Genomic DNA, 15,499 nt, shown 5'->3' on the forward strand with positions numbered 1-15,499 from the left:
TTTTGACAATTAAAATATTAAAGAGATTGATAGTTTGAATCCACATAGAAGTTTGGTCTATATAAATATTATCATTATTCCTTCACAATAGTAATTATAACATATAACTCTTTGTCTTGAGTGGGGCAATTTCATTGTGTGGAATCAAATTTATGGCTCATATATGCAAAAAGATGCCCAATTTAGCCCCAATAATAAAATCACTTCACTCACATCTGTTTCAACCACAAAAAATTCTTCAATACATAAGCAAAGACATAATACTACTTTAACCATTAAAATACCACTTGACACCTCATTCCAACCATGAATATTAATATATTTTGATCATTAAAAACCTCCAACCATACCAAGGAAATTATGGAAATTATGCACTATCAAAAGTATAAGCCAATCAATCATGACTTAGATCTTTCAAACTTGGTGAGCATGCAGAGATGAAGCTTCAGGAAATCACGAAGATCAGCCACCACACCTTGAGCCCAGCAAAGCGCAAGCTCTTGCTCGAGTACTTGTGGCAGAGCGGGATCACCATCTTTGCCTAAGGCCCTCGCTGCAGTTAGCCCCTTCTTGCATCAATGACTGGACGTGCGGCAGTGCCGATGTGAAGAAGGCGTCATCCACGCCCAAGAAGCTGGTGTTCTTCCTCACCAAGCTAAACACCAGGCACAGCCTTGTCAAGATTGTGCTTGCAGTCGCAGAAGAAGGTGGTGTAGAAGTAGCCGCTACTGGATTGGAAGTCGAAAGCCTTGGAGCAGCGCAAGTGCTACCGCCATGGCCCGTCTGGGTGGGGAGCTGGATGACCATGGTCGCAAACGACCCACTTTCCTTCTCCGCGTCGCTGTGAAGCTTGGAATGCCCACCTTGCTCGTATAGCACCATCTCGTAGAGGGGCACGCCCGATGCGCGTCCATTCCCATGCTTGAGAGCGCGGCGGCAGCTACGGTCCTGGCGAGGAACTCGGGACAGTCGGGGAAGGAAATGTGGGATGGAAGGAGCGTATGCTCTCCAGCGCCAATACCGCCCTGAGCTTGGCAAGATTCTCGCGTGAGAGTGGGAGCTGGATGGCGCCACCTGCGATGCCTTCCACTGCCAGAGCGCATGGCGCCCCACATCGATCTCCCCTCCAGCGGCGAAAGGGCTCTCCCAGAGCGCCGCCTGGAGAAGCTCTTTCTTCATTGCCAACACTGGAGTTCCTCATCTTTCTTACATCTCTGGCGGGGACTTCCTTCGTTCCAGAAGCACATAGCAATTGCGGAGGCAGCATTCTCGGGATCCATCTCCACCACTCTGTCCGCCGCCCGCCTCCCCACCGCCTCCTCCCCGACCCGCCCACACGCCGCCAGCAAGCTCATCCACGCCACCACCCCGGCCCCAAACCTCTCCAGCACCGCGCACGCCTCCGCCACCTCGCCCGCCCGCCCCAGCGCGTCCGCCACGCACACCAGGTGCTCCGCCGCCACCGCCACCCCGTACTCGTGTGCCGCCACGTCCAGCTCCTCCGCCGCGGCGCCGCCCATCCCGGCGTGGCTGCAAGCGCTCAGCACGCTCATAAGCGCCACGCCGTCGGGTGCCACGCCCTCGAGCTTCATGTCGCGGGAGAGCTCCAGGCACTCGAGCGCCAGGCCGCTGTGAGCGTGCGCCGAGAGGAGCCCCGTCCACGAGAGCCTGTTCCTCGTCGCCACCATGCGATCGAACACCGCCTTGGATCGTCCCGGCTGCCCGGTCTTGCCGTAGAGATTGATGAGCGCGTTCCCGACCGCCACGCTCTTCTCGGCCACCACAACATCGGCTTCCATCTCGGTTCCCAGAAAGCCGTTACTTTGTGACACCTCGGGTTCCACCTCGAGCTCGAGCTCGCGGATGATCGCGTGAGCGCTCTCGGCCGCCACGGACGCGACGATGGAGCACGCGTCGATCACGCTCACCAGCGCCACCGCGTCGATCCTCAGCCCCTCGAGATCCATCGCCTTGAACAGCTCCACAGCTCGGACTGCCTGCCCGTTGAGCGAGCACCCCGAGATCATCGCGCTCCACGCGATTTCGTCCAGCTGGGGGCTCTTGGCAAACACCTCGTCCGCGTCTTCCATCTCTCCGGCCCGGGCCGCCGCGACCACCATCGCCGTCCACGGCACCACCGAGCGCTCCGGCATGGAGTCGAAGAGCTGCTTGGCCTCGTCCAGAGCTTGGCTGTGCGAGAGCACCACTGTCCAGGAAACCACGTCCCGCTCCGGCATCTTGACAAACACCAGCTTGGCGGCCTGGAAGTTCCCGTTTTCCCCGAGTGCCTGGATCAAGTTGTTCCAGGAAACGACGGTTCTCTCCGGGCAGCGATCAAAAACCGATTTTCCAGCGGCCACGTCCCCGCTACGAGAGTAGACACCGAGCATCGCGTTCCAGCAGATGGAGTCGGGGTACCGGGTGCTCTCGAACACCCTTTTTGCAGCGTCTAGCGAGTCCGGGTCGCCTCTTTGAGCGTAGGCCGTCAGCAGCTCCGTGGAGGAGAGAACGCTGTGCTGCGGCATTCTCTGGAAGAATCTCTCCGCCTCTTCGACATACCCTCCACGAGCATAAGCTTGGATGATTGCATTCCACGAAGCAGCGTTACGTTCCGGCATCTCCAAGAACAAGGAACGAGCTCCCGGAACCGAGGACTGCTTGGCAAGCCCGACCATCAGCGCTGTCCAGGTGACCACACTGTGCTCGGGCATTCTCTCCAATATCCTACGCGCCTCTTCCATATGCCCGTTTTGGGCATACGCGGCTACCATCGAATTCCCGCTCATGACGTTTCGCTCGGGCATCCGGTCGAAGAGAGATCTTGACTCTTCGAGCTGGTTTTGTTGGTTGTACGCTGCCACTACCAAGTTCCAAGAGACGAGATTCGTCGCGGGCATTCGGTGGAAGAGCTCGTTGGCTTCTTGAAGATGGCTGCTCTTGGTACCAGCTCTGATCATCATGTTCCAGGAGACGACGTTCCTCTGGGTGATCTGATGGAAGACTGCCCACGCATCTGGGAAGGCACCGCAATCCCCATACATCTGGATCAGTCCATTCGCATGCTCCGCGTCTGTATCTCGAGAGTTCTTGACAAGTTCCCAGTGGACTTTCTTGCAGTCCAGAAGAGTTGTCGTCCCTTGTTTCCATTGCCGAGAAGCGAAAGCTGACGAGAAGAAACACCTCCTGTGCCTGGTCGAGATCCTTTTAGCCCGAGGAAACCATATCATACTTTGACTGCGATAGGACACAGCCGTCGCAGAGCTTTCTCGGCCGGTGAGCTCCTTGTCCCCGGCCTCTGGCAAGAAAAGTCTTCCACACGTCGTAGTCCGGCTCGAAAGGCATGGACTCGAGTAGCTCTTCCGCCTGCTTGGGCTTGAGAAGCTGCATCACACAGAGGTTATCTTCCAGGACCGGATACACCTAGCATCGTCCAAGTTGGTGCACGACTCCATGACCGTGAGAACAAGTTCTTGTCGGGCTTGACATATCTGTGGATCATTCCCTTGAAGATCTCGTACGTGTCCCCTGACTGCTATGGAATGTCGCCGCTTCTTCATCCGTGCAAGAAGCCACACTCGGGTTCTTCATCCTGTGCAACGGTCGCAAGATCCCCACTCGCTGCAAATGCTGCGATAATAGCTCCCCACGCTCTCTCGTGCCCAGCGAAGCTCGAAGATCGTGAAAACCGTCTGCGCCATCCCGACCCCCACGTACCCTCTATCATCGTTACCCAGAGGTCCACTGCCGGATCCTTCGCCAGCTTGAACAGCTCCTTGGCCTCGTCCATCTGGGTATACGCCGAGAGCATGATGTTCCAAGTTTTCCCGTCCCTCTTCGCACCACCATCGAAGAACTCCCTGGCCTCCTCGATCTCTCCGTTCAGGTATCCAGCACATCATGCTGTTATTAGTCCGCAGAGTGTCATACGCGTAGCGCGCTTCCTCGGTGCTGTTGCAAACGCCGAAGGGCTTGATCAGCAGATCGCTACGGCCTAAGGTAGTGCTTCGATCACACTGTCTGCCAGGTCCATGATGAATGTGGGAACGCTGGAACTCGACCCCAGTGAAGTATTCCCGACTCCAGCGCAAGATCTTTGTATTCCATGTCGATGTCTCGATGTGCTCGCTGACAAAACGGCATGCATTAAAGCTGGTCTTTTGTGTTCACAAAATATTTATACAAAACTAAGCTCTTAATACCGTTCTGACCAAGGCTTTATCTGTTATATGAAAACCACAACATGATAAACAAACAAAAACATCAAGTGAGATAAATAACCGATATGCCAACGAGTGAACGTTGTTGACACCCCTGCTCCGTAACTCAGGCATGATCAGGTCGACGCATTCTTCCATCTCCTCTTATGGATTCCCGGTTTTTCCTACACACGCCACCGGAACTCCATGAGCACTAAAAAAGATATGGACCCGCAAGCAGAAACGTAAAACTTTGAGAGCGCAAGCAAAGATCTCCCTTACGTCCTCAGAATTCGAAAACTTGGAAAACTCCTTTTCTATGAGAGACGCCATAGCTTTTACGCCTTCCCTCTGGTACCACAAAGGAATAACAGTGTGCTGCATGTTACTCAATCGAGTTAAGCCTCAAATGTCGTGGTATCTCAAGATGCTTTCTAGAAGGCGCAAACTCGAACTGCTTGGCAGAACGAGAAGCCTCTACCTGAAATTCTTCTTATATATCTCGTTTAAATTGTAGCTGCACATAAGCTACCATTTAAATGAGATATATAAGAAGCTGTTCAATGGCTTCTTCTGTGAAAGGATGCCAGTATCGCTTCCCGACATATACCGTTGCAAGTAAATGCTTGGTCTCCAAGGATTTTTGACAGCCCTGGCCCGTGGGAAACTACATGTTGTATCTAAAAGGAATGCGTGAATCAAGCCTTGCCTGTTCTTCAGTTATTCTTCTCAACGGAGAACCTCCACCGATAGACGCATATCCTTCGGCACTCTTGGGAGCCCGAGCTGCCGAAATAAACTCCAAGGTTTCTGGAGGAACCGAAACAGTCGAGGCAACCGGATGATGTCCTGAAATATTAAATGTCGTTAGAAAGTACGCGAACATATAATCAAGAAAACACAAAGGGAAGTAAAACAAATGAAAGATGTTGATCAGAGAACAGATTAAAAAGAAAGGGTTGCACATCTTAGAGGGAGTCGGATCCTCCGCCGAGTTTCGTCCACCGGACAGCAGCCAGCCGAGAAGACGTCCTCTGCGGCTTGGCCTGGGCGTAATGAGGTTTGTGGAGATCGTATTTGGCTGTGGAATCACATCAAACACGGACCTGGCTTCTGACACATGCCCACTCATCAAAGGTCCCACATTCACAGTTGCCTTCGTCAAAAACTTCCGTGCGCTCTTTTGTGAAGCTTGAGACAAAGATTCGTACAGTATACTTAGATCCACGAAAAAAAATTTCATCAATACAATTGTGGCAACGACACATCCAAAGAAGAAGAAACTATGTCATGCCGCCGATGAAGGATTCCGCAGCGTCAGGCTGTACAAGAACATTGCCGCTGAGCTTGCAACGCACCAAAAAGAATATCCTGTGAATTCATTTAACCACAAACGTCTACTTCTTCTTTCCTTAAAGACCCGGACCATATGTGAAACTATGGTCATGGCCCGCGTCTGCCAGTAAAAGCACAAGGTCATGGTGGAGAAGATCAACGAAGTGCCATGCAAGGACTCGTCACTCGTGAAATCAACCTTGGAGGCACTATTTATCCGACGAGGAAGCTGGGGCACGATACAAGATATGGCTGCGGAGTGTTCCAGACTGCCTCCGGAATCAGTTTTTTATGTTGAGTCCATGCAGCTGCCCCTTTAAAAACCCTTTCAACATTATAATGTCACAGAAAACGAAATAAAATAACACACGTCTATCAAAATCTACAAGGTTCTGGGTTCGTTGCAACATTGGCGATGCACCCAGGCCATACTTCCTAGCTCTGGACACTGTTCCTATTCTAAGATATTTTGGTAAATCAATTATTCGCCATAGATGGAAAACGTGATTGGTACGCCTGTCCATGAAAGTAAATCTCATGGATTTTCAGCGAAGTACGTACAGCGGCAGAAAGACTATGACAAATGGCGAAAAATTACTTTTCAAAGCAAATGAACACAGAAGCATTGCGCTAGCAAACATTGACACTTAAAGAAGCTAATACTAAGCTTCGTGCATCGCCTTGCCCAAAATATCTCTAAGAATTTGACGCATGCCTAAGATAGCAAGCATTCTGTATAATTTTTCTGTATTTACAGCGCTGGGATGAAAGCAAAAGCAAAGAAACCGGCAAACATTTCATCAAACATGCGAACCTTGTTGAATCTGCCACTCGAAGGATCCCAATAGCTCCCTGCTGCAGAGAAGCAGTAGCCAGTGAGCAACACACACCGGATGATCTCCCATGGAGGAGTGGTAGTTTTGATTGCTTCTAAATCATCGGGTTGGTCGGGTTTGAAAGTGAGTCCTGGAACAAAAGGGTAAAAGCTCATTTGATTTTGATTTTCAGTACGGATACAGACTGTGAAAGCATGGCCTATTGATCCTTTAGTGTTTCCAAATTTGAAGCTAGAGGTGTCAGAAAAGTTACCATAGGGATAACTGACTTGTGGTAGCCCAAGTGTTCATAGTGATGTTGCTTTTTGATCCTTCGATGTCAGCTCTTCCTATCATTGTGAAGTAGAATTCACTGAGTGTTAGATTGTTCACCCACCAATACAGAACATGAGCTAGGTTTAGACCGTTGTGAGATAAGTTAGTTTTTGATGAGCAGTGCTGTAATAGTAATTCAACTTAGTATGAGAGGAACTGTTGATTTGCACAATTGGTAATTGCGCTTGGTTGAAAAGCTAGTGGCGTGAAGCTACCATGCATGGGATTATAACTGAATGCCTCTAAGTCAGAATCTGTGCTAAATGTAGTGCTCTCTACCTCCTTAACTGTTACCTGATTAAGGTTAAGGGGGCCAAGAACACATGACGTGAGCACCATGTAAGTGGTAGAGTAGCTTTGCTGTTACGATCCATTGAGGTTCATCCCTCTGTCTTTTGTCTTAAACCCTAAATTTGGTGGAACAGTATTTAGGTTAAGGTTTAATGACATAGGAAACTTTGGCATTTAGTGCGATTGATGTGACATTCCATGGACTCTATCAGTGGAGGGTGGTGCTCTCACCCTCTCACATAAGGATTGTGCCAAACTCAAGGATGTCTCAAGGTGTCAATAGTTTCAAACTCAATGTGTCAGTAATTTATGTTCTAGAAGAGTTGCTACCTCCTCTTCTTCTTCTTCAGTTCTTGCAGCATATCTTGTTCTTGAGAGATTTGTGTTAGCAAAACCTTGAAATGGAAAACCTTGATAAGGTAAAGTATTATTTCCTGGGGTTTTGTTAAATTTTTGAGTTTGTATTTTGAAGTTGACAGTTTAGAGCTCTAAATTTTCTAACTTTGGATTCTCTATTTTAGTATCACAAATGGTCCTTCTCACCTTTATTGCATTTTTTTGCCAAGATTTTCAGCATTTTCTCTAAACCAAAGGACTTTGCCTTTAATCTGGAATTTATTACTTCTTTATGTGTTTCTTTTGCTTTGTGACAAGCTTAGATAGGTTCAAGAGTCTATAGTGTTTTTAATTGTTCTTTATTCAGTTTTTTAAGCCTCAAAAGTCTTCTTTTCAAAGACTTCTTTTGGCATGGGGAGCAATGGTACAGTGTATTCAAGTGGGAGTCCAAAAGCAAGTTAATTTTATAGTGTCTTTAGCTATTTCTTTCTTCATTGATTGTTTTTTTGCCTATTTAGTTATGTAATTTGTTGTTATCAAGACATATTTGTATCCTTTGCTAGTTGTTCTAAGGGGATCTACAAAATTTAGTCCCCATCACTAAAAAAGTTCTAATACCATTGTCAGATTGAGTTTTGTCTTTGTCTCTTTAAATGAAATTTAAATTTTTGGCATATGTCATATTAACAATAAAATTGAGCACAGTCTTTTCATAATGTGGGCCACCATATACCAATTTGTAAGAGTTTTTTAGTTGTGATTTCTTTTGCAAAGTGTCTGCTGGCTTTTTCAGTATGAGCCTCTTCTAACAATTTTTATATTTCATCTTAAAATTCAATACATCGGCATAAAATGGCATCCTATCTGAGCTTGTAGATCTTCTCTCCCATGGTTGAATTTTGTCATGTTCTCAAGATGAATTTCTTTCTATGGTTTTTATTAGTATTGACTCTAGGTTTAGATAGTGGTCAGAAAATATATATTTTGACTCTATATTTTGACTCTAAATCTAGAGTCAATACTAATAAAAACCATAGAAAGAAATTCATCTTGAGAAATATATATATATATATTCCTAGACAAGTTCTTTTTAGTCTCAATTGAATGCAAAATAAGTGAGTTAGATAATTCATGTATGTTCTCATGTGTATCTTCCCTAGTGGTGATTCTACTAGGATGATTTACTTGTTCATGTTGTTTACCAGGTTTATGGATAATGTCAAAGTTAAATTTTTGTACCATCTCATAATTCTTCCTATCAGGATTGGCTTGTTAAGGAGGTGAAGTAATGCCATATGATTGACCATAATCTTGCCCTTATTAGCAAGTAAATAGTGTTAGAATTTTGTATAAAGCATATATCATGCCAAATGTTTCTTTTTCTGTAGTTGTATAATTCATTTCTAGAGAAATAAGCCTTCTCCTTGCATAATAGATTTGTCTATATTTTTTTATCCTCTTGTTTTTTAGTAAGTATCACATTAATAGCATAGTCTGAGCCATCAACTTGGAATATAAATTCTTGATTCTAATTTGATTGAACAAGGATAGGAGTTTATATGAGTTTCTATTTCACCTTTTGTCATTCTTGTATCCACTTATAAGCTTTTTCTTTCTTGAGAAAATTTGTGAGAATTTAAGCTATCTTTACATAATCCTCAATGAATCTTAGATGGTAATCAATCTCCTCACTAAGAAGTGATTATAGGGATAAGGATGGGTAGACTCTAGAAATGAGAGAGGGGGGACTTAGCAATGGCAGCACAGCTACTGGCACTAGAGAAGTGGCACAAATATGAGAGGCTAGAGCTGTATATAGTGATGAAGAATCCTAGCCAAGGCATGGCAATCTAGCATGGAGATGGGCTTGTTGGAGTGCTCAGGTTCTAAGAGGAAGCAATGTGGTGTGCTCAGTCACTAGAAGACATCGAGGGGCTGGAAGAGGTGGCCATATTGAGTGATAAGATGCTCAACTATGGCAGGGGCTTCAGCTTCTTCCATAAGATCATTGGAGCCATTGTCATATTAAAGGGTGGCCCTATTTTACTCTCTAATCATTGAGATTTAGCCATGAATGCTCCTTCCAATACTAAAAAAAAGAGTTCTTTGTCTAATGTAATTATATTTCAATTGAGAAGTGAAATGGCCTGACAAAAGGAACTAGATGTTCACTCCTATTGTACCTCTAGTAATAACTACATTAGCAACTATTACCACCCCAACTACAGCTCCGACACAGCAGACACCAACTCAAATAGAGCACTAAATTCTTAGATGGACCTCAATCTAGTCATAGAAGAGTGAAAATCAAGAAAATCCACTTAAGACTTTCAATAAAGATTTCAACTCAAGCTTTTGAAATAAAAAAAATTGCATTAAGTGCACAGAATAAAATGGCATATTCCCATCATACATGCAAGATATAAAAAGAGAGGTGCCTTATATCCCACTTTTTACTTTAATTTTACACAATTACATTTCTATTTATTTCACTCATTATGCAAAGCTCAATCCTTTCCTACAACCTTCCCTTAGGATTGGGAGTTGTATTCTTTTTCATTTGTTTTATGTTTGTAGTTGAGACTTAAGATTTCCATATTAATTTTGAGAAGTAGGGAAAGCCATGCCTTTCCCACCCTTTTCCAAACACTGAATTGAATGTAATTATGAAATAAACAATAATATGCTTATCTTGCATACCATCAGGATACACATAATACAATCATGTCACATTATACAATGCAAACATTGGAGTAGTAGTCAAAGCCATCTTAAACATTGCAAAACTTCCACATAGAAAAACAACATTCTTCTTAAGAAGATTAGTTAAAGGAATAAAAATCTGTGAAAAAACTTGAATAAAGCGATGGTAATAATTTGCTAAACACATAAAACAACATAAATCTTGTATATCACGAGGTTGTGGTCAATCAGGCATAACCTGTGCTTTCACATAGCTTTTGCAAAACCTTACAAGGATCATTCATGTGCTTGTCCAAAGTAGCATTGTTGATGAGAATGTCATTCTCAAAAACTTTCACAAAATCATCTAAACATTCTGCAAAATTTGAATAGATTTATGAATATGGCAAGAACATTGGTTAAGCTAAAAAGCATTACTAAATACTTAAAATGACCATGCTTAGTTCAAAAAACAGTTTTGACAATGTCCTCCCTGACTAAGGATTTTGCAACAATTTCCCCCATTAAACTAGGAATGACAATACTAACACCAGACTGTAGTTACATTCTTAGTACACTTTTGAGTTCCTCTTCCACATCCACCAGCAGCTGATTCTCCATGGCAATGTTGAGCAAGCCATATGCCACAAGCTTGGAGATCAGCTTCACAACACTGACCAGGAACTGTCCGTGAACATCGAAGATGGTTGCACACTCCTTGCGCCGTGATGGAAGTTTTAGCTTGAGTTTCTCTGCTTCCAAATCCGTGATGTTATCTTGCGGTACTCATGGCTACGATGCGCTGCCAGTGCAACGCACTCAAGCGGGGCCTCGGAGACGATCTCCAAAGCCTCGGCCTTGCACAAATGCCCAGGGCGGAACCAAACCAAAATAAGCTTTTGGACGATTAAAATCATGAAATTTGGCAAGCCTCAATGTTAAGAGATTGCAAAGGTTGCCAACTGCCATCCAAACAGAGGATGGATCTCCGAGGCGTGCATCTCTTAGAGAAGCTGGAAGAAAGTTTGCTGCTAATGGGAAGCTCAGGGGTGGAAGAAAAACTTACTTTGCAGACGAAGAGGCCAACCTCGACATGCACTCTTCAAACCTGGAAGTGTTTGATCTCTCAGTTCCATATCAATGTTTATAGGAGTTTCGAGCATTGCGTTTAGAGCAAGCCTTTCTCTTGCAGGCTAGCAACCGTGTCCACCAGCATCTTCTCGTAGGGGATGAACTCCTTGATGAGGGACAGGATCTTCTTGTTTGAGATCTTCTCGAATGAGATGCCTTGAGTGGTCTCACCTTCACACCTGCAAAATCGAACGAAAAATATGTTTCATACACGAACGACCAGAAAGAATGGCTTACTTGTCTGGGTACGAGTATTGTGGGAATTTCGCCTTGAGAGTCTCGATCATTTCCTTGCAAAGCTTGGAGCACGCTACACAGAAGTAGCGGCCAGAGGCGTTGGGATCCTCGTAGCCGGCAATGTGCGCCTCCGCAACATCTCGCACGTCCACAAGTGCATAGTATGTGTTGGGATAGCTGGTTTTCGAGCCTGCACGAGAACAAAGTTCCCTTCTATCTTAAATCGAAAAAGAGCGAACTAAAACTGTGCGTTTGCACACCATTCAGCAGATTTGCCACGATTCCAACACTGGTGTTTATCTTGGATTGCAAGATGGGGCCGAGCACGAACACAGGGCATATCACAATAACATGGATCCCAAACTCGTCGCCAAGTTTGCTCACGAGCTTCTCCGACTCGGTTTTAGCAAGCATGTACCAGTACTGGAACAAAAATCGTAACAAGTTGAGAACTCTTTCCAGCTTCTGTTACCTGGTTCTTTCGGCAGGATTCAGGATCAGACCAGCAGCTCTCATCGATTATTTGATCTTGAGGATGGTTTGGATTGTAAGCTATGGCAGCTCCAGAGGAGGTGAACACAACACGCTTGATATTCTCCTTGTGGCAAGCTTCCATTACATTTCGAGTACCATCCATGGCGGGTTTTAACACGTCCTATTGGCAACAGTATGATCAGTGAGAATGAAAAAAAAACTCCAAGAAAGAAGAAAAACTCACGTCTGGATCCTCAAACTTTGGAGCAACGGGACAAGCGGTGTGGAAGACAACATCGCAGCCACGAACAGCGCGCACAAGCGAGTCATAGTCGAGAACATCAGCTTTACACAGCGATAATCTCTCGCCGGCGCCAGGGAGCTTCTTCAAATGCCCATACTTCTCATCGTCATCTAGAACCAAAACCAATCAAGCCAAAATGTGGCCAAGAACCGATCAATCCATCGCTCACCTGGATCTCGAACGGTGCCGTGCACCGTGTAGCCCCGATCCAGCAGCTTGGCGACGATCCACGACGCAATGAAGCCGCCGGCGCCAATCACGCAAGCTCTCTTCCCTCCCTCCATAATTGCAATGAAGCCCTAGTCAGTACTCTCATGAAGATATTTCCTCTCAGTCTTAGAAAAAATGGAATTTGGAAGCTCCATCAAACTTGATATACACGAGCTTCTCGACTTTCAAAAGGACCAGGAAAAAAGCATGTCCCACCGAACCCGTGTAACACGACCGTCCAGATGTGAATTAAATGTAGTAGTAGACATTATGAACTTACTCACTATGTATCATGTCATGACCATGCCATGGGCATTACATGGGTATATTTATTTTTCTGCTTTGATTTGACTTTTTAGGACATTAGGAAAAAATTAAATGTTGCAGAAAACTTAATATCTATTACAAGTTCATTAGGGTAGGGTTTTATGAATATCAGTTTCCCTAGTTGTAATGTGAAATGGTTATAATGATAACATTTTAAATTTTCCACACTGTGATCGTTTATGGGTTGATTTTCCTTCCAAGGATATTAATCCAAGAAAAGGTAAAGATTGAATCTCTTGTCTAGGCTTTAATATGCTTATTTTTGGTGTGGTTAAGATTGTTTAGTTCAGTGCATATTATAAAAAACCCAAAAGCCCCATATAAACAATTATGAAAGAGTAGGTTGTGTTAATTGATTATGCTATGGAAAAATCTTGGTTGTTACATTGCAAAAAGAAGCATTTAATAGGGGAAAAGCCAAATTTTTCATTTATGCAAGTTTGTTACCCTTATAAAATATTTTTTTTCTCAACAATTTTTATTTATAGATTGACAATCAAATTGAAAGTGAGATTGAAAATGATATTTCAATTGAACAAGACCAAAGTGTTGATCAAGAAAGAAGTGCTAATGTTAATAATATAAGTGAGGTAAAGTGTATAAAGGTTTCAAAATTTAGATGGCTTCATTTTCCTTTTTACTTTCCAGATTGACTCTAATCTAAACCTTATAGCTGTTGAATCTCTCTAGATCCTTCCACAAACCTAAAAAGGTATTGCTAAGTTTTATATTGATCTTGTTCGCATGGGGTAGATCCACAATTAATATCCTTTATTTTAACTTAATAGCTTAAATGTCATCTTATATCTTAACATAGACTTCATTTAACATTGTTTTGCATGCAAGAGTTGGATATGGGAAGTTGGTGTTTGTATATAACATACCTAAATTTAGAGCCAAACTCCACACCTATTACATTACTAAATGGGGGTCTGCTACACTCTCAATTTTACGAGCACTAGCTCCCTATACCCAACACTTGTATACAAAACAATATCAAATGGCATCTAATACAATTTTGACATATCAATGACCTAACATGAGGAGGTGGGTACCCTATCGACTAATATAGCATGGAGTTTGGGTTTAAACCCAAGCTGGACATAGAATAAGAGCAACACAACCTAACAAGAGCCAAACTAATGTCTTAGTTGCACCCCCCCCCACCCCCCCCCCCCCCCCCCGACTTAAACCCAACTCTGAAAATTAACAAAAAACATACTTTGTATATGGGAAATACATCAACTTCAATGAGTGGGGAAACTACCTTTCCTCTACATCTAAGGACATTAAAACTTAAACATCCTTTAGTTGTCACCAACAAGGAAATGACTAATAAAGTGAGCCACTTTTATTGATTCGAGCATCACTCAGCTTACAAAGGAATGATACACCCTTGCCTATAGGAATATAGGGAGAGAGTTAAAGGCTTAACTCTTTTGAGTAGAAATCAACCCCATCAGAAAGATTTAGACTAGGAGATGAAGTTGTTTATATGACCACTACCCTTTTCAAAAATGGGTCAACATAAAAGAGGCAGGGATTTGATAATGGTATCGATTGAACCCATATACCGAAGTGCCAAAGTCAACCCACCAAGATTTATCCAAAACTAACAAACAAGAGAAATGTTTAATGGAAATATATTACTTTATTGATTTCCAAGATTTATTATAAAGATTTATAAAAGTTACTTTTTATTATAATTCTCATACTCCATGACAAGCTTACAAATATGCGTAAGATTCCTAAGAAGCTCTTAAGTTGATTCATAAGTTGGGTAACCTTTCACACTTAACAAGATATTCCTTCACACAAACTTATCTTGGAAACCAAGAATCCAAGACAGTTTCAACTTCATACTTGGGTTCACTATCCACAACCTTTGATATTGGGCAAATTTCCTGTTGACGGTCAACATTTATAGTGTATGGTGCCAAAAGATTAACATAAAAAACATTATGAACATTATCTCCGCAGGAAGATCCAACTGATAGAATATATCACCAATTTGCTTTAATACTTGATAGGGACCAACAAATCTTGGTAACAACTTTTGGGATAAAGAGCTTTTAATATTCAAGTTTTGGGAAGATAGCCACACTTGATCTCCCACTTGATAGGATACATTCTTATAATATTGATTTTTATCATGTTGATACATATCTTATCCTTATTATGTTGATATGTATCTTGAGCTTTGCCCATCACCTCAATACCCCTAGACTAACCTTGTGCAGTTGCTCCACATAAGTCTCAATAGCTAAGACCAACATTTCAGACATTAGTTTCAGTGTAACAATTTGTTGAGGAACTCCACGAGCATTCCCTTGTAACATTTCATATGGAGGATAGCTAATAGCATTGTGAAATGTGTTGTTATAATAGATTTCTACTGTGTTTAAATGTTTAACCTAGTCGTGTTGGTCTATTATGACATAGTAATGCAGATAATCCTCAACTTGAGTATTCACATGTTCAATTTGCCTATTGGTTTGAGGATGATAAGCTATATTAAGCTTCAACTTTGGTACCGAATAAGTGGAATAATATGCCCTAAAACTTCCCTATAAATCTTGAATCTTTATCCGAGATCATTTCTTAAAGAAGACTAGAAACCCGTACTATTTTATGGAAAAAGACTGCTTGCTTTGCATTCATTATTTCCACAGTTAGAATAAAATATGCAATTTTTAATAACCGATCCACAACCACTATCAAAGTGTCATAACCTTTAAACTTTAGGAAACAAGTGACAAAGTCAAGTGTCATACTCTGAAATAGCCATGTTAGCTTGCTTTTTAGTTCTTTGCTTACACTGCTAG

The 15,499-nt window shown here is 43.3% G+C and overlaps 2 protein-coding genes and 1 pseudogene across 2 annotated transcripts; all 3 read right to left on the reverse strand.

Moving 5' to 3' along the window:
- Window positions 1–1,175: 1,175 nt before the first annotated feature.
- Window positions 1,176–3,808, reverse strand: LOC112347437 (pentatricopeptide repeat-containing protein At4g02750-like). The gene is made up of 2 exons (XM_024678320.1): window positions 3,576–3,808; window positions 1,176–3,381 (listed from the first exon to the last, which is right to left on the reverse strand). The coding sequence occupies exons 1-2, from the start codon at window positions 3,806–3,808 to the stop codon at window positions 1,176–1,178; spliced, it is 2,439 nt and encodes an 812-aa protein (XP_024534088.1).
- Window positions 3,809–3,989: 181 nt separating this feature from the next.
- On the reverse strand, window positions 3,990–7,021 carry LOC112347454 (annotated as a pseudogene).
- A 3,848-nt stretch (window positions 7,022–10,869) lies between these two features.
- LOC112347231 (cinnamoyl-CoA reductase 1-like) lies at window positions 10,870–12,453 on the reverse strand. Its single transcript, XM_024677786.1, has 6 exons — window positions 12,307–12,453; window positions 12,078–12,247; window positions 11,832–12,014; window positions 11,620–11,782; window positions 11,360–11,549; window positions 10,870–11,301 (listed from the first exon to the last, which is right to left on the reverse strand). The coding sequence occupies exons 1-6, from the start codon at window positions 12,419–12,421 to the stop codon at window positions 11,160–11,162; spliced, it is 963 nt and encodes a 320-aa protein (XP_024533554.1). The 5' UTR covers window positions 12,422–12,453; the 3' UTR covers window positions 10,870–11,159.
- Between the last annotated feature and the right edge of the window lie 3,046 nt (window positions 12,454–15,499).

The sequence above is a fragment of the Selaginella moellendorffii genome, unplaced genomic scaffold (genome assembly GCF_000143415.4).
Source record: "Selaginella moellendorffii unplaced genomic scaffold, v1.0 SELMOscaffold_0, whole genome shotgun sequence".
In the NCBI taxonomy this organism is placed as follows: Eukaryota; Viridiplantae; Streptophyta; class Lycopodiopsida; order Selaginellales; family Selaginellaceae; genus Selaginella; species Selaginella moellendorffii.